This window comes from Triticum dicoccoides, chromosome 1A, assembly GCF_002162155.2.
Source record: "Triticum dicoccoides isolate Atlit2015 ecotype Zavitan chromosome 1A, WEW_v2.0, whole genome shotgun sequence".
Lineage (NCBI taxonomy): Eukaryota > Viridiplantae > Streptophyta > Magnoliopsida > Poales > Poaceae > Triticum > Triticum dicoccoides.
The window spans coordinates 301,424,860-301,442,608 of record NC_041380.1 but is presented as its reverse complement, the minus strand read 5'-3'; the positions used below and the strand labels follow the sequence as shown (position 1 = coordinate 301,442,608).

General features: G+C 42.7%; 1 protein-coding gene and 1 pseudogene across 2 annotated transcripts in view; one reads left to right on the top strand and one right to left on the bottom strand.

The window, feature by feature from the left end:
* Nucleotides 1-4,028: 4,028 nt before the first annotated feature.
* Nucleotides 4,029-9,356, top strand: LOC119269696 (annotated as a pseudogene).
* A 146-nt stretch (nucleotides 9,357-9,502) lies between these two features.
* The window catches only part of LOC119269679 (endoribonuclease Dicer homolog 3b-like), a 12,323-nt gene continuing 4,076 nt past the window's right edge, over nucleotides 9,503-17,749 (bottom strand). Inside the window, exons 8-25 of one of the 2 annotated variants that reach the window (XM_037551577.1) lie at nucleotides 17,199-17,334; nucleotides 16,450-16,555; nucleotides 16,164-16,356; nucleotides 15,929-16,089; nucleotides 15,340-15,561; nucleotides 14,803-15,068; nucleotides 14,032-14,306; nucleotides 13,448-13,950; nucleotides 13,254-13,351; nucleotides 12,924-13,132; nucleotides 12,631-12,840; nucleotides 11,692-12,168; nucleotides 11,288-11,569; nucleotides 10,806-11,132; nucleotides 10,520-10,606; nucleotides 10,358-10,433; nucleotides 10,083-10,194; nucleotides 9,503-9,943 (exon numbers count right to left, since the gene is read on the bottom strand). In XM_037551577.1, coding sequence (XP_037407474.1) covers nucleotides 9,745-9,943; nucleotides 10,083-10,194; nucleotides 10,358-10,433; nucleotides 10,520-10,606; nucleotides 10,806-11,132; nucleotides 11,288-11,569; nucleotides 11,692-12,168; nucleotides 12,631-12,840; nucleotides 12,924-13,132; nucleotides 13,254-13,351; nucleotides 13,448-13,950; nucleotides 14,032-14,306; nucleotides 14,803-15,068; nucleotides 15,340-15,561; nucleotides 15,929-16,089; nucleotides 16,164-16,356; nucleotides 16,450-16,555; nucleotides 17,199-17,334 — 3,939 coding nt within the window. In that variant the 3' untranslated portion in view covers nucleotides 9,503-9,744. The remainder of the gene's footprint in view (nucleotides 9,944-10,082; nucleotides 10,195-10,357; nucleotides 10,434-10,519; nucleotides 10,607-10,805; nucleotides 11,133-11,287; nucleotides 11,570-11,691; nucleotides 12,169-12,630; nucleotides 12,841-12,923; nucleotides 13,133-13,253; nucleotides 13,352-13,447; nucleotides 13,951-14,031; nucleotides 14,307-14,802; nucleotides 15,069-15,339; nucleotides 15,562-15,928; nucleotides 16,090-16,163; nucleotides 16,357-16,449; nucleotides 16,556-17,198; nucleotides 17,335-17,749) is intronic. The other variant, XM_037551585.1, reaches the window with a different exon arrangement.

Genomic DNA, 17,749 nt, shown 5'->3' with positions numbered 1-17,749 from the left:
AGGTGGGTAGATATTTTGGGACAGCTGGCACATAGCACAGCAACGGTCGGAATTTTGAGTATCAAATTCCTCAAGGCCATCATGTTCCTCACTGTGTAGGCAATCCGCACTAGCGAATTCCTAACTCCTCAGTCAGAACAAATTTCTTAGAGACCAGAAGAACTTCATCTCTGTCACTGAAGAAATTGACTTAGTTGTATGAGATTTCCAATGGCTTCACTCGAAGGGATTGGTAGGTGTAGGATTTGAGTTTGAGCATCACTTGGAAATTTTTTCTTAGTATTTCCTCGACCCCCTTTAACAGTACGGTGTTTCCTATGACTCAAGAAAGAGAAAAAGAAACTATGAAAACAAAAGTCTTCACGCTTCATGTTCCTCGAATGAATACCAAGTCTTCAGGATCACACCAATTTTTTCACTTTCAAAGTCTTCAAAAAGTCTTCAGAAATCCAAAGTCTTCAGTCGAAGAACTTCATTTTTAGGGGTCAACTTTCTCTGTAAATATCAAACTCCTCATAGACTTATAGACCTATGTACACTCACAAACGCATTAGTCCCTTAACCTATAAGTCTTCAATACACCAAAATCACTAAGGGGCACTAGATGCACTTATAGAATTTATGGATAGCATAAAAGGATACTTGAATAAAAGTTTTTCAATGAAATACCTCAGTGAAGCTGCTTATATATTGGGCATCAAGATCTATAGAGATAGATCAAGATGCTTAATAGGACTTTCACAAAGCACATACCTTGATAAAGTTTTGAAGAAGTTCAAAATGGATCAGTCAAAGAAAGGGTTCTTGCCTGTGTTACAAGGTGTGAAGTTGAGTCAGACTCAAAGCCTGACCACGGCAGAAGATACAGAGAAAATGGAAGTCATTCCCTATGCCTTAGCCATAGGCTCTATCATGTATGCTATGATGTGTGCCAGACCTGATGTGTGCCTTGCCATAAGTCTGGCAGGGGGGTACCAAAGTAATCCAGGAGTGGATCATTGGACATCGGTCAATAACATCCTGAAGTACCTAAAAAGGACCAAGGATATGTTTCTCGTTTATGGAGGTGACAAAGAGCTTGTCATAAATGGTTATGTCGATGCTAGCTTTGACACTGATCTGGATGACTCTAAGTCACAAACCTGATATGTATTTATATTGAATGGTGGAGCTATCAGTTGGTGCAGTTCCAAGCAGAGCGTCTTGGCGGGATGTACGTGTGAAGCAGAGTACATAGCTACTTCGGAAGCAGCAAATGAAGGAGTTCATATCTGATCTAGGTGTAATACCTAGTGCATCCGGTCCAAAAAAATCTTTTGTGACCATACTGGAGCAATTGCCTTGGCGAAGGAATCCAGATTTCACAAAAGAACCAAACACATCAAGAGATGCTTAACCTCCATTCGTGATCAAGTCAAGGAGGGAGACATAGAAATTTGGAAGACATGTACGGATCTGAATGTAGCAGACCCATTGACTAAGCCTCTTCCACGAGCAAAACATGATCAGCACCAAGACTCCATGGGTGTTAGATTCATTACAATGTAATCTAGATTATTGACTCTAGTGCAAGTGGGAGACTGAAGGAAATATGCCCTAGAGGCAATAATAAAGTTGTTATTTTATATTTCCTTATTCATGATAAAGGTTTATTATTCATGCTAGAATTGTATTGATCGGAATCCTTAATACATGTGTGAATACGTAAACAAACATCGTTTCCCTAGTGAGCCTCTACTAGACTAGCTCGTTGATCAAAGATGGTTAAGGTTTCCTAACCATGGAGATGAGTTTTCATTTGATAACGGGATCACATCATAGGAGAATGATGTGATGGACAAGACCCATATGTTAGCTTAGCATAATGATTGTTCAGTTTTATTGCTATTGCTTTCTTCATGTCAAATACATATTCCTTCGACTATGAGATTATGCAACTCCCGAATACCGTAGGAATGCCTTCTGTGCTATCAAACATCACAACGTAACTAGGTGATTATAAATATGCTCTACAGGTATCTCCGAAGGTGTTTGTTGAGTTGGCATAGATCGAGATTGGGATTTGTCACTCCGAGTATCGGAGAGGTATCTCTGGGCCCTCCCGGTAATACACATCATAAGCTTTCAAGCAAATGACTAAGGAGTTAGTCATGAGGTGATGTATTACGGAACGAGTAAAGAGACTTGCCGGTAACGAGATTGAACTAAGTATGAAGATAACAGCGATCGAATCTCGGGCAAGTAACATACCGATGGACAAAGGGAATTACTTATGTTGTCATAACGGCTCGACCGATAAAGATCTTCGTAGAATATGTAGGAGCTAATATAGGCATCCAGGTTTCGCTATTGGTTATTGACCAGAGAGGTGTCTCGGTCATGTCTACGTAGTTCTCGAACCCATAGGGTCCGCACGCTTAAACATTCAATGACGATATAGTATTATATGAGTTATGTTATTTGGTGACCGAATGTTGTTGGGAGTCCCGGATGAGATCACGGACATGACGAGGAGTCTCAAAATGGTCAAGAGGTAAAGATTGATATATATGACGATAGTATTCGAACACCGGAAGTGTTTCGGGGGGTACCGGGTACTTATCGGGTCACCGGAAAGGGTTACGGACACCCCCTGCAAAAGATTTGGGCCTTATGGGCCAAGAGGGAACGCACCAGCCACGAGGGGCTGGTGCGTCCCCATATGGACCGGCCAAAGTGGAGAAGAAAAGGGGAAGGAGGAAAGGAAAGAAAGGGAATAGGATTCCCCCTTCCTTTCCCCCTCCCCCTCTTTCCTTCCTCCTCCGACAAATAAGGCAGGGACGCACCACTTGGGAGGACCCCAAGTAGGATTTGGGCTACTTGGGGCGCCTCCTGGCTGCCTCCCCTCTCCCTTCCACCTATATATATGGGGGGCGCCCTAGCACATCCCAGACATTTGTTTAGTCGTGTGCGGCGCCCCCCTCCACCGTTTACTCTCCCGGTCATATTTTCGTAGTGCTTAGGTGAAGCCCTGCGAGGATCACTTCACCATCATCGTCACCACGCCGTCGTGCTGACGAAACTCATCTACTACCTCGACGTCTTGCTGGATCAAGAAGGCGAGGAACGTCACCGAGATGAACGTGTGCAGAACACGGAGGTGTCGTGTGTTCGGTACTTGATCGGTTGAAGCGCGAAGAAGTTCGACTACATCAACCACGTTGAGAAACGCTTCCGCTTATGGTCTACGTACCCGTAGACACACTCTCCCCCTCATTCTATGCATCTTCATGGATAGATCATTGCGTGTGCGTAAACTTTTTTTTTTGTTTTCCATGCAACGATTCCCATCAAAAGCTTCATACCAAATTTATATTAACTAAAAAAATATCAAAATGTTAAAAAAAACATCACTTATATGTGCATGTCAGTTGCATTAATGCAAAAGTGTTGTTCATATATTTTTAGTTTTAATAATATTAACAATCACATGTGTTTTAAACAACACTTTTGTCGTGAATGCAAATGGCATGCATATATAGGTTATGTTTTCTGAACATTTTAACATCTTATTTGTATTTTTCTAAGTCAATGTCAATTTATTATAAAGTTTTTAGAGTGGCGGTCAAACGGTCAAAGGGCAAATGCATAAGAGGAATGAAAGTGGCTTGAGCGGTTTTTGAAAATAGGGGGAAAAAAAATAGAGACACAACTATGGGCATAACATTAATTATAAAAAATACTATTTGATGAATAGTAAATCACAATTGTTATTTCTCTACTAAGAATATCACGGATGCCAATACTTCACGAAACCGATCAATTGGTATCTCGAAATTTAAGAAATTTTTATTTGGCTAGCAATTTTTAAAAATTTATTGTTCACGTGTGTGCGGGTGGAGCCATGTTCACCTTTTTGTATTTGCGGGTTCCTTTCCTCTATTTTAAACATTTTAGTTGCAAGCTTGCTGATAGCTACAAAGCCGGTTAGGCGACCACGACCTTGAATTTTGTTTATTTGCTCTCCTCTTAGCTTTTGCAAACTGGAGGCTAGCTAGCAAGCTCAACGTGCCAGGGCTGTTTCCATGAGCTGCCGTCGTGATGCCTAGAGCGTAGAGCGAGACCGCGTCTGTCTCCCACCTTTGCAAATTCCTCACAATCGCGTCGCCTAAAAGCTTCTCTTGATCAGACCAACCGGCCACCAAGAATCCAAGCACTTCCGAGCTCGGACTTCTTGTCCCCGGACTGGGCCGCGCAGCATGCCGCCGCCGTCGTCCCTGCCGCGTCACCGCCACGCACTTCTCTAGCGCGCGCGGCCGGACCACCAGTGCATACGTGCCGATCGACCCACGAGAGCTGTGCCTGTGCTGCCGCCGTCGGCATGGACGAAGACGACGTCGCCGGCAGCCACGGCGGCCGGGGCAGAGGCTGCCCGTGCCTGCCGTTCTGCTTCTGGGGCTCCCGTGTACCGGCCGCGCCGGAGCGGCGGAGGCGTCGCCGGCGCAGGTTCAGGCTCAGGCTGAGGCTCAGCCTGTCGTGGTTCTCGTGGTCGTGGCGGTGGCTCCGGAAGAGCCGCGGAGGCAAGAGCTCGGAGGCGGGCGGCAAGAACAAGGGGAAGCTGAGGAGGAAGCTGCTGCTGCTCCTGCTCAGGTCGCTGCAGGTCAAGAAGGCGCTCGCGTCCGTCTCGTCGGGAAGCAGCTTCCTACCAAAGGTACGTCACATGCATGAACACCCATCGATCGCCATGGCCATTAATGATCTTGTTTCCCGACTGGTATCAGCAAGCGCTAGGCTTGGCAGTTGCTTGCGTGGTTGGTTAATTAATTAGCAGGTGGGTACGCAGTAGTTTAACGGGATGGAGATGGAGACGGGGCCGGGGCTGCGTGGTTGACCCACCAACGCCGGTCATTCCGCGGAAGAAGAGAGACGGAGACAGAGGGGCGACGGGGTTTTGGGTCTCCGGCGCGTCACTGTTATGAGGTTTTGGACTAGCGACTTTTATCCCGCGCGTCACGTGTGCGTTTACTAATGAAACTTGCACCTACGTGCTTGGCAGCTTGCCTGATGGCGGAAGGACCTCTAAAATGGCATATATATTTTACAAAAACTAAAATAACACACAATCGGATGTCATGCCTTGCTGAGTACTCCAAGTATACTAAAGGGGTTGTGTGTGGATTAGTGGTGGATTGTGGCAACTCAATTTTTCCAACCGCAGTATGCCTAAGTAACTTTGTCCTTTTTCTTACCCAAATGATAAGTGCCACATGTCAGATGCGTGGCACTCCGGCTTTGATGTATTCCGATGGCAATTCTCATTACGCAAGGATGATAATTTTCAGTGACACAATGCAAGTTCCTGTCAAAAAAATTAAAGCATGAAAGTTGCCATGATTGACAACTAAAGTTGTCATTCTCACGTCATTAAACTTGCCGTCAAAAATGTTTGGAGTTGCCATATGCTCGTACATGACATTCAATACTTATTAGGGTCCTTTTCTTAGCTATTTTTACTAGGTGAGGCATGCAGGCACACGTATACCATACATATCTTTCAACTAGGATATCGTACTCCCTCCATCCCAAAATAAGTATCGATGTACTAAAGTTGTATTAAATCAGTGACATTTATTTTGGGGCGGAGAGAGTATTAGGTTTTTAGATACCATGTTGTTTTTCTTAGCTATTTGTCTTACTTCTTTTGAACACAGTACATACGTAGTACATATGCATATACAATCACCCATACGAACGCATGCACGCATCCTATTCCTATGAGCATCTCCAAAAAACTGAGTCGGCACATAATCTTAAAATTGACAAAGTCGCTACAGACGCGTTCGTAGTCAACAGAAATGTCTCCTACAACTGAATGCACATTGCCGAAAGACCTAAAATAAAATAGAAAAATGAGACCGCCACTGCCAAGTCTAGAACTTGAACCCTACTGGGTTGGTTCCACTAGAAGGAACCTAACCATTTAAGCTATGCTTAGATCGCAGTATTTGCCTTAACTGAAAAGTGTATTTTGTGTTGCGGTGCGGCTGTTGGCGGTCCGACTTGGCGGTGTGAATCCCGCAGACCTGGATGATCTTTGGTGCGGCGGCGCTGCCGTTGGCTGCGGGGTGCTTGCTTGGACGGCGGCGCCCGCTCGGCCCAGATTTGGGCCCCATCTGGGTCGGGGCGGGCCGGCTGTTCCTTGCTTGGCGGCGCAGCTCCCTGGAGGTCAGGGTGGTGTTCTGGTGGTCTCCGGGTGGTGGCAGTGTTGTCAGTGGGCATGCTGCAGCACAAAAAGAGGGGGCTTCGCGGGCCCTAGGCCTGGCCAGGCCAGTAGGGGCATTGTGTGTCCCTCGTTGTCAAGTCCGGTCGGTTAGCGCGTGGGCGGCGGAGGTTGTTCCCTCCCACTCAACTGCGTTGTTGTTGCCCCCGATTTCGTTGTTCCCTCCTTTTCCTCTAGGCCTCGTGTCGGTGACCACAATGTGGCGTTGTGGTGGGCGATGTGACCGTGGTGACGCATGCTGGTGGGCAGAAGTTGGGTGAAGCACTCCGGATCGTCCCGGCGGTGGTGGTTTCTTGGGGTCGGGAGAAATCCCTATCGACTTGTCCGCCTTTCCTTCCTGAAGGGCCTTGGGTGTACCCCTTCCCCACTGGCCTTCGCGTACCGGGGAAAATCCTAGGACTCGTCCGGGCAGCAGCGGCGTCATTGTCGCTTTCCTTATTGAAGGTGTTGCTCGGTACGCGGTGCTTCGGAGTACTAGGAGCGCGGTGGGACTTCTCCGGTGGGTGCAACAGCTTTAGTCTTCTTCGTTTCGTCGATCTGCCGGTGTTGGCATTTGTTTTTTTTCTTTCTCTCTTTTTTCTTTGGACTTGGTTGTGCCGCAAACCCCGCAAGTTTGTTGTGTCGTGTGCTTGGTCCTTGCTTTATAGTATAAACCGAGGGGAAACCCTTTATCGTCATACGACTTAATCAATTAAAAATAACTATTTTTAGGCAACTAACTAGAAATAGCAATCCCCATTTTTACACCATTTTGACATTTTTTAACCATTGGAAATGTGGTCTAGTGGTGAGACCAATGTTAATTGTTTTTGTTTGTTCTAAAGGACCACGATCTATTTTAAAGGTTCATCGGAAGTATAAAGCACCCCAAACATAAGAAAAATTTCACCAAGATTGCTGGACCACCGAACAATCACTATCAGCTACCGCTAGAAAGAGCCAATGATGCACCCCCACCGTTGAACCGCGTATCAATATGAAGCAACAGACACCAAAACTCGTCGGCATGCACGATGAGAAATTCTATCCTCGCCGCCCCGAGGAGACGACGAGAATCTTTGTGGAGCTCCGTCGATTTCGTCCCACCGGACGAATTCAAGGTGGGTTAGAGCCCACAAGACCATCTCAACGATGAAGCACCACCATCCACCAAGTGTCGCCTGCGAGGACCCACACCATCCTCCACATGCCTCCCGAAGGTATGAAGCGCTAACGAGGGCGAGGTGGGGAGACCTTATTTTGTGCTAATAGCACCTTTGTCTCGCCACTGTCGATCAGAGACATACCCAAAACTATTCCTACCCCTAGAACAACTGGACCGAAGCCCTCGGTCCGCCCCCTCCCTTTGCACGAGCTTCTTGTAGCAATATTATGGCCCACTTCAATTTTTACCTTTAACTTTTTTAGTGCCTATTCCTTTAATAATGACATTTTTACTGATTCATAGCATCACATCAGAGAGATGCAAGAATAACGAGTTCACAGTAGCCTTTGAATAAATATGATGCATACAACCACCACACGCATTACAAGTAGACAAAATTATACAACCACAGGTGACAAAAGTCATGCCTATAGGAAGGCCGATATTCTACACCACCATCCATATATATTAGGTAACAAATTTCTTGGCCACGTGTTGGTACTCCATTCGCTGAAGAACAGACCAAGAACAAAGCCTCTAGTGAAAGAAGTTTTAATTATTGAAAACCATATCATTTATACATAGCTAAAAATGACCAAACCAAAGTTGTAGCTCCCACCCAAACAAGGATTCTGAAGCTTGCAGTCATCTCTATTCCTTCCTTCTTGAAGGCATTGCCGCGGAAGAAGTTTTGATGTTAATTTCATGCCTTGTGATGGTTTGTCCATGGTAGCATATGTTTTGTACTCTCCTTGTTAATGTTCTTGGCATTGTTGCCTTGAACTCTATTAATAAAATATGGTTGTGTGCATTCAAAGGCCGGGGGTTTCAACCTCCTTTTTGTGAGCAAAAATGTCTAACTCATTGCCAAACATAATAGCAACACTATCAAGTGGGTACAAGTTAGGAGCCACTTAGACGACCAGTCATGTAGCACGGGCAAACTTCTATTGAAAGAAGAGAGGTCTAATTGTCTCATCTTGCGGTAAAAACAGCAATTCTTATTTCCAGGCTAGTTGCGTCTTGCCAAACTGTCCTGAGTTAGGTCAAACATCTACGATGTTATCATAGTAAAAAAATAATTTTCAAGGTACCTTCATTTTCCAAATTTGTTTAGTTTACGTACATGGACCTCTAAAGTTCACTCTCTGAGATTGACATGATATCACTTCTTTTAGCCCCTTTGTTTTGCTAATAAAAAGCTAGTTCCAGCTATGGATCAATGCAGTGCCTATGGTCCTACTCAATGGCTAATTGCCCATTGCCAATGTTCTGCAGCTGCAGGTTGGCGGCTCCGGCGGCGCCAAGAAGCAAAAACGGAGCAAGCCATGGCGAACGGTCGATGACGACGCCGCACCAACCACGAGCTGCGCTAAAGAGACGGCGCCTGTGCGGCCGGAGACGATCAGCCCGCCTTTCCCGAGGCCGGCCGATGGCGTGTGGCGAGCCCCGTCGTCCAGGTTCCACTCGCTCCAGCTCGACCGTGGCAGCGCCGAGCCTTCCGCAGGCGGCCTGTGGACGGCGGCCACGACTCTGGGCGTGATCGTGTTCTTCGGCCGCGTCACCGCGGTGCTCTTCTTGTGCTCGTGCATGTACGGCGCGCGGTGGCTCGGGGCTGCACGGACCGACGCCAGGGGCGGCATTGCCGATGGCGGCAGCAGCCGGAGGCTCGGCGACCGGGTGGCGCTGGACTACTTGTGCGCGGAGGAGCACAAGAAGGTGGTCATGTGTGGGTTGCTGGACAGAGCCGGCGGCAAGAGGCCGTCGTCGCGCTTTTGTATATAGTGGTCATGTTGGCAGTGGCAGCAGCAGCTGGTGTTGTAAATTGTTCGGTTTGGAGTGGTTTTGGGATATGGCATGCCATGTTGGGCTTGTTTCTTAGTTATTATACATTGTTTGGTTAAATTTGTACAGTACGTAAGAGAGCTACCAACTATAGAAATCAGGTTTAGCTGGAAAAAAACTATAGAAATCAGGTTTGATGGGACATTTGTGGAGTGAAGTAGAGAAATGTAACTACATGTGAACTCTGCTAAGGAGCTAAAAAAATTGCACTCAATTCCACTAAGAACCTAAGGTCGATAGTTGACCCAAATGTGGATTCAAACCAAACCGATATCAATTCTTGCAAAATGTTTTCTTTGTCCAGCAAGTGAAATTGCCTATTGTTTTTTTCGGAAGACAAGCACTAATTGTTTCTGAGATATCCTGCAGGATAATCTAGCACCACCACTGGGCCTCTCATAAAAAATTTCAACATAATTCACTGTGGGATGGAGGATCAGATCCCCATGTTAACGAGCCTTAGCAGTTAGCTGGCAAGTGGATCCATGATGCTTTGCTAAGTCTTGCATATACAGACCTTGAGCTCTTGAAGCTTGTGGAGCATTGTCAGCGATGCTGAATCCTGGGAACTCTTTTTGTCAGTTCGCCGCTCACCTTGAAGTGTAATGGCTGCTACATCAGGTATGTGCAAGGTGATGGTTGACACGAAGCTATTGAAGTTCGTTGTGGTTACCCCGTCCAGAACAATAGGAGTCCTGTTGCATCAAACCAGTACAAGAATTTAGCACATCTTCGTGAGAAGACCAGAAGGATCGGCATTGCCAACATTCAAGTGGAATGGAGTTTTTGTTTTGGCTGCTAGAGGTCATATATATCTTGTATTCCTGGACATACCTGAACCTTTGTTCCACAAATTCGAATTCTGGCATTGGCCACTGCAACCTCTTGCATAGCTTAAAAAGAGCACTTCGTGGTCCACCTTTGTCCATTTTGAGCCGAAGAACAACTGAAAACAAACAAAATTGCATGGTTACTGAGTAGACATGCATCTTATCCGTGCAAAGAGAAAAAGGTATATATACATTTTAGTATGTCATGTTTGACAGGCTGTGAACTATCAAGCAACACAATTAAACCAAAGGACGATCAAAATGGGAATCGTCAGATACCTGCTTCTTTCAGTGAGGGAAGGCCTCCTAGGCTAGGATTGACATTCACCTGACAATAATCAAGTGGTGATTCCAACTACAGAAAAGTAATAATAGTCATTATCTATAATAAAATACACCACTTTGTTAAAGCATTTGCTGGAAAACTATGTGGAAGCTTACACTTGCCAAAGGATACTGCTGGTCCGAAGATATAATACCCGACTGCTTAGCTTTAGAAGGACATTGTTTCATTGAAAGGCCTCTTTTCTGCTTCAAACTTAAACATCAGTTTCTGTCATAGATAAATGGCATAGACAAATCATCTAATTTCTAAGCAGAAAACATCAGCTAGTATGCTCAGGATATAGTTCTGCTACCGATTCAACTGAACAACAATTTAAACCACGAGGCACTGTCATGAACTACACACTAATACAGCATTCCTCTTTATGTTTAAAGAACCTACCTTCAGATCTGCCAATATACGAGCTGCTGCTTTTGCCTTTGCACTCTTCTTATTTCTGTCTTGTCCTTGCGCTATCAGCAGTTCATCTCGTAATTGCACTGACATCTCTATACTTACTTCTTCTCCTTTACTACTGCATTTTGAATTTATGAAATAACCAAGGTGACTACACAGCTCTAACAACTCCCGATAAGGTGGCAATGCAAGATTATCAGGGGTTATCATTGGGGAAAGCAACGGTTCAACAATCTTCCAAACCACATCAACATTAAAATCTGTGTCTACAAATATTGCACCGGCAATGCTTTCCATAATGTCTCCAAGCACCTGTAAAACAAAGAAAATAATCTTATTAACTTCTACGTGTAATGTTGGCTGGGAAAGGCTTCACAGAGAAAAGGCCATCGCAGAAACAATAAAAGCACAAAATTGAAAAGGTAGGCTGTTAAGATAATGAACATAAGTGAAACTGTATTTCTAACCTTAGGTACTTTACATGTAGCATGTTGAAGGAATTTATTAACCTTCCCTTGGCACTCCAAATTGGATCTAACATATTCTGTGATTTGCTCCAAAAGTATTCCAGACCCATGCTGTAGATGACTGTGAATGTTATTTCTTAAAACTACTTCTGCAAAATTCTCATTACTAACCAAAGCGGAACGTAAGTCTGTCAATTCTCCAGGATCAACATCAGTATGGGTAACATAGAGATAGCGTGTAATTAGTAGATCCAGCACAGAATCACCCAGAAATTCCAGACGCTGAAATAAAGGCACAAGTTAGACGCAAAAATGTTAAGGACAGAAGACATGGATATATCTTGTTTTGAAGCAATTTCTGATTGCCCACGAACCAATATAGAAATATGCTGCTATACACTGACCTGGTAACAGTAGTCAACCCCTAATTCCTGCAGAGATGGATGAGTTATGGCTTCCAGTAGAAGGCCCTTGACTGAGAAGTTGTACTTCAGTTTTGCTTCCAACTCCTCAATAACACTTATTTTAGGTAAGTAGCATATATAAGATGCGTTGAGCTTTACTTCCTGTACCAACTTCCTATCGCATTTTATTTCAATACCGAACCACTTCATAACCCAAAGTGCAGCAACTATGCCACCACCGACATAATATGCTCCAACTAGGGCTTCAACACAATCAGATATTGCTTTCGAGCACATCCATCTGTGAGCTCTATCACATGGTTTTCCAACGACAAAAGATGGGTCGTCGCTGATATACCTTCCATTAGTTGGAACAAATGCAGTCTCAATTCCGCAGTTACAAGGAAAAGGGCGCAAAGATATCTGCCCAGGAGCAACCCAACGCCGTGGGTCAAATGCACTATCCCGCACGTAACCCTGGAAAGCAAGATAACAAATAGCCAGTAAACATACACACCTCGGAATTGTATTCTCAACCTTGCAATCTCAACGGTATCTAGGTTATATTCTATCTCCTATACGCAACTTGACTCTGCTTGTATATAAATTCTGCCTTTTTACAATATCATCAAACATGCTTTTTGAATGAACATTGACGAAGCACCTCTAGAAAACATCTGACTGGCATGGGCTCAAACAAAATTAAAACTCAAGAGCAGAACAGAAGAAAACCACTTGCTATATGAAGTTCATATGTGACTGTTGGCCCTCAGGCTCAAATATTTATTTATTTAATGCAGGGAAGGCTCAAATATAACTGGTTGACTGGCCAAGTGCACATGAACTAACTAAATTAAAATTATTTGTCTAATACTAGAACTCATCATAAACTTCAGGAAGTGGAAACCATTATAATAGGCTTGGATTTAGGCCATCCACCTGCAAGGATCGCCAGATTCCGTGCTTATGAAGCGTAGCATTGCAGACAGCATTTGATCTCATATCAGAAAGATGACCTTCATGTTTCATAGGATACCTTAAAAACAGGTCACATCCTATCACATATTTTAGTACTGAGTCTCCCAATAATTCTAAACGCTCCAGGGAAAATGTTTCGCAGCACCTTAAAGTTGTGATAGCTTCCAAAATCTGACATTGAAACGGATCAAATTATTCAGGTATGCATAACCAGCCATAGCAATAAAATTATATTCTCACGAAAGAGAACAGACCAGGTAACTTGGTATATGTTGAGTGTAACCAATATCTCTGCGGAGCTGGCTGGCTAGCATGAGAGACTGAAGTCGATGCATTACAGAAGGCAATAAATAAAAAGATTTGAGAACTTCAATTGTCACATCAATGTGGATTAACAATTCAGGTGGGACCCGGGCGTGTATTTGCTCTTTTTCCATGAGCAAAGGATCACCCGTAGAACCATCTGCCATAGGTTATGTAGAGTTTCATGTAAAAGCAGACCAAATAGTAAAGCAACAGCTATCTTGCAATTCATCATAACGGGAAAAGGGGAACTGGACCGGACTAGGATTTATAGCTAGTACCTATGTACTTCGATTTTGAAAAAAGAAGATTGTGTGCATTGTGGCTTTGCTTTAACAGCAACAACGGTTGTTTTGGATGTTGAATAACAATACCATACCTACAAAAGAGTAGTAAAAAGAGAAGTTTGTCAGGAAGCATGTCAGAATAAATTTTACTGTAATTAAGAGTTTAAGACATGTAATAGAGGTATTACTTTTCACGGTAGTAGTCCATGAATGAAGAAAACGGTGAAGCTTTTCCATTATACATCTCTTCAAACGAGTCTTCAGCAGTTGTGTCATAGATCAAGTCAAGAACAGAGTATATCCTTCCAGTATGAAGCGATAGCACAACTGAATCTTTGATGCTAGAAAAATGAAGAGATTTGTTGGCCAGATAAATAATGTCTTTCTCCTTGATACTTCTATGTTGAATAAAATTTGCACGGATATTTTCATCTTCCAGATACAAATTTCTCAACTGCTCCACCGCCTGGGTGCAGGATTCAACTGCCTCCCAGTATATGTTTAAATCTTGCTGGATGTGTGGTGAATGCCTCAAAGGTAAAAGTAAGTACATGCTCTCTGAGCTCCATTGTATTTCATGACCTTTTCTGAAAAGAAATTCCCTTTGCACTCCACTTGTTCGAGATCCATGAAATAATCTACCAAATATTCCATTGAAAAAGAATTCTTGGAACAACTTCCCGTCACGTAGCTGAAGAAATGACAAAAATAAGCGATGGCCAAACAAACTTTATAGAAGAGAATTACAGTATGCAATTATTTCTTGAACAACCTGTTTTTTGTCCAGTTGAACTTTTCCACACGGAGTTACGGTGGTGTACACCATTTTATTAGGGATCAGGAATAGATCCATTTTAGAACAAGCTACATCATCATCAAGTGCTGATTCCATTAAGAGAACAAACCCAGCATAGTTTTCACCCTCTTGGTCACAAAGAAAATCGAATCTATAAGCATTCAATGTGACACTTTCACTTTCATGAATCCACGATCCTGACAGGGCAAGAACATTTCTTGTTCCATGGAGCTCCTTTCTTTTAGTCGTTCCTGCCAAAATGAGAAAAAAACAATGGGAACATCGTTATCATCTACGACGAGAGAAGCATGCATACCATTTTGGAAGAAGGGATTGCTGTTGAAACTTGCACAGTTCACTACAGACAGCAGTATGCAATGTAACAGCACCACTCAGATGGAATGGTAAAGTAAAAGAATGGAGAATAACTACGTAAGGTCAGCAGATCTCAACAGTCGGGAGATACTTCATATTTGCCCCAAACATTGCACAAACATGACCAAAAGACAATCTCATACACACAGAGTTGCATTACTGTGCAAAACAATAAAAACAAAGCCCACCAGCATTAGTTGCACAAGTTTAACCATGTACGACAAATGGGCAAGCTCAGTCTTACTCTGATCACTGTTATATTGATGAAGTGTATAAAATAGATGAGTGAAAGAAAATAGCAAAACAGGCAAATAAATGTTCTTATCTAAAGAATTTTAATGAGAGCAAGACTGAAAAAGGGTATACACATACCTGGTCCAGAAAGGAATTTCCCATCTCTTAAAGCAACATCAATTTCAATAGGTTCTTCGGTGAAGGGTAGAAGATGATCATTGAGTTCTCCTAGCTGATGCAATTTCTTGCACGCATCTAGGGATACAAGCTGCTTGGCTAAATTACTTGTACTGCATAAAGGGCCAACTATCCTTTGAAACGCCGCATTTGGAGGCAAAGTCAAGGTGCATTGGTATGATCCATCTTCGATAGCCACCGCAAAGGAAGGCTTTGGCATGTAATACCTGCAGAAGAATGTTACATTGATCAATCACTTCTATCTAATGAAAGACAGTAAGATCGTGCCATGGGAAGTATGAGAAATAGTTTTTCGTTGTGCTGTGTGTGACAATCAGATTAACCAACATTTTCGCCAACATGCTATCCATGTAATTGGTTGCATCACAGTTCAGGAATCTTAAGCACACCAGCATTCTTAGTGATTATGCATGAGATGCATTACCAAGCAGGCTGACAGAGCAACAAAAGCTACAAAAATGGTAAGCATATGTGTACCTATCTTTAGGAAGTTTCTCACAATATTTACGGATCAGATCAACACAGCAGTCTGCAGTTATAGTTGCTCCTGTTGAATCAACATAGTATGCATACTTATCTTGCATAGGCCACTCAGAGGATGAAACATTGGGGTTTTTGTGCCTATACAGAGCGAAGTGTTTAATATAGTACTCAGTCCGTATTATGCGGAATATGTGTTCCTGCTGATCCATGTTTCCCCTGAAAATTTCATGTGAAGTACCAAAAGGTGAATAGGTAGTCATAAAAATTATTAAAACAATGTTTAAACATGGTTGTAATATTTTTTAGATGAGAGGATCGAGATTCAGGAATTCCTGGGCTAGAAACTCAGACTGCTGAGTGCTGACTGACAAAAAATACCGTTCATGCCAAACCAAATTATGTAGAAGAGCATATCCTTTTCCAGAAAAATTAATGATTATGAGGCATAAATTGTACCCAATCTATGAATATAATATGCATGATAAATGTGCTTAGAATAAGAATAAATGGTGGCCAAAACATTTCTCTATAATTTAATATGCTATACCAGCATGCAACTTATGAACTGCGACGATTATTGTACCTCTCAATCATAAGAACATAATTTGAGCTGCTCCTTCTGGCACGACCACGAGATTGAACGTAGCTACAAACAGTTCTGGGCAGGTCGAAGCGTATGACACAAGAACAGTTAGGTACATCAATACCCTCTTCAGTTACATCTGTGGTGAAAAGCAAGTTCACCTAGAAATTGACATGGAGTTAATGTATCATTTTGAATCCTGTTTAAATCAATCTTTGCAATTTAAATGGCATACCTTTCCAGATCGGAACAAGTCTAAAGTATATCTCTGCACTGCTGGGCTCAGAGAATCTTTTGATGTACTCCCTCCAGTCAAGTAAGAAATTGAAAAACTAGAGAAACTAACAATTCCTCTCATGAACCTCTCAACAGCTTTAGCTGTCATAATTCTATCTACAAAAATTAGGCAAAGCACTTCGTTTGATGACCTGTGGAGAAAATACATGTGGATTTACCCTTTTTTGCTGACATGAGAGCACAAGTAGGCAAAACTAAGCATCTTGAGCAGAATATGGCTTTACCCAAATGATTTAAAAATGTTGATTAGAGCATCCACTTTTGAAGAAATATACCCCCTTTTAATTAATTCCGCAGAACCAGATTCTGATTTCATTAGTTCACCATAACCTATGATGCAATTACATCAGCAGAATTAGAAGAAGAAACTATCAATGCACTACATTGTAGTTTCCAAGCTGCTTCAGTCTAGTGAGATATCAATAATACAATGCTTCAGAAATCAAAACACATAGGTGCATTAAGAAACAGGCGATTTCAGTCTTTAAGGATATAGATTCACACAACGAGGAGTGCCCTACATTCAACCCAAAATAATGGACAGTATATGTGCAGCACATATGGCTACTGAATGGTTGATGATCACCCACTTAACTCCCTATTCGGCTATTTGCTATAGAAATACACGTTGCAGGTACTTCCTCATAGCTCACCTCCATAGAGTGTGCAAATTAAGAGGTTTGTGTAGAACCATTATTTTATTTCGAGATATAGCAGGCAAAGTACTGAAATAAATACAACTTATCTAAGGATTCGGAGGATCTTAATGCAGTTTGCAACTGATTTTATAACCTACCCCTTTATTATATACAGAAAGATACTGCAGATTCTAGTTGTATACTACTCCCTCCGTCCCATAATGTAAGACGTTACATTATGGGACGGAGGGAGTATATTACTATTTATGAGCAATAACAAGTGAAAACAGACAGATATAACACATCTAACTGATGGATATTTGTTTGTGGCTTACCATGTGGCAATACTTCCTCAATTAAATCTAAAGCTTCTTTAAAATAAGCTACATGCAGGCTGAAGCTAGCTTTCGAGAAGAGACAATCTTCAGAATCACCCAGTGTCTTAATGCTTTCATTATATATCTTCACTACCTGTTAAGAAAACAATACACAGTTTGTTCTCCAGGGGAAAAAATCTAGTATTTCATATAATAAAAAATGGTATGGAAGAATGATGAAAAAGGTATGCTAACTGCGACAGGCAAGGGAAATGGTTGGACCACAACCTTCTTAATAAGACTGGAACTGTGGAAATGGTAGGGAAGAATCTAGTATCTTTTTCCAAATAGTATACATTAAAGAGACCCAATTTACAATTTATATGGTGAGGCACAAGAAAATGGAAAAATGGTACCATTATTCTCAAGAAATCTCAGTGTATGGTTTCTTCGTGATGTTTCGTACAATGTCCCAGGAGCAAACTCTACACTCAACTCAATATAGGTTAACTCAAGTTGCAGCTCAGATGGTTCAGTAACTACCTCAACTAAATTATTCTGTCCGACTT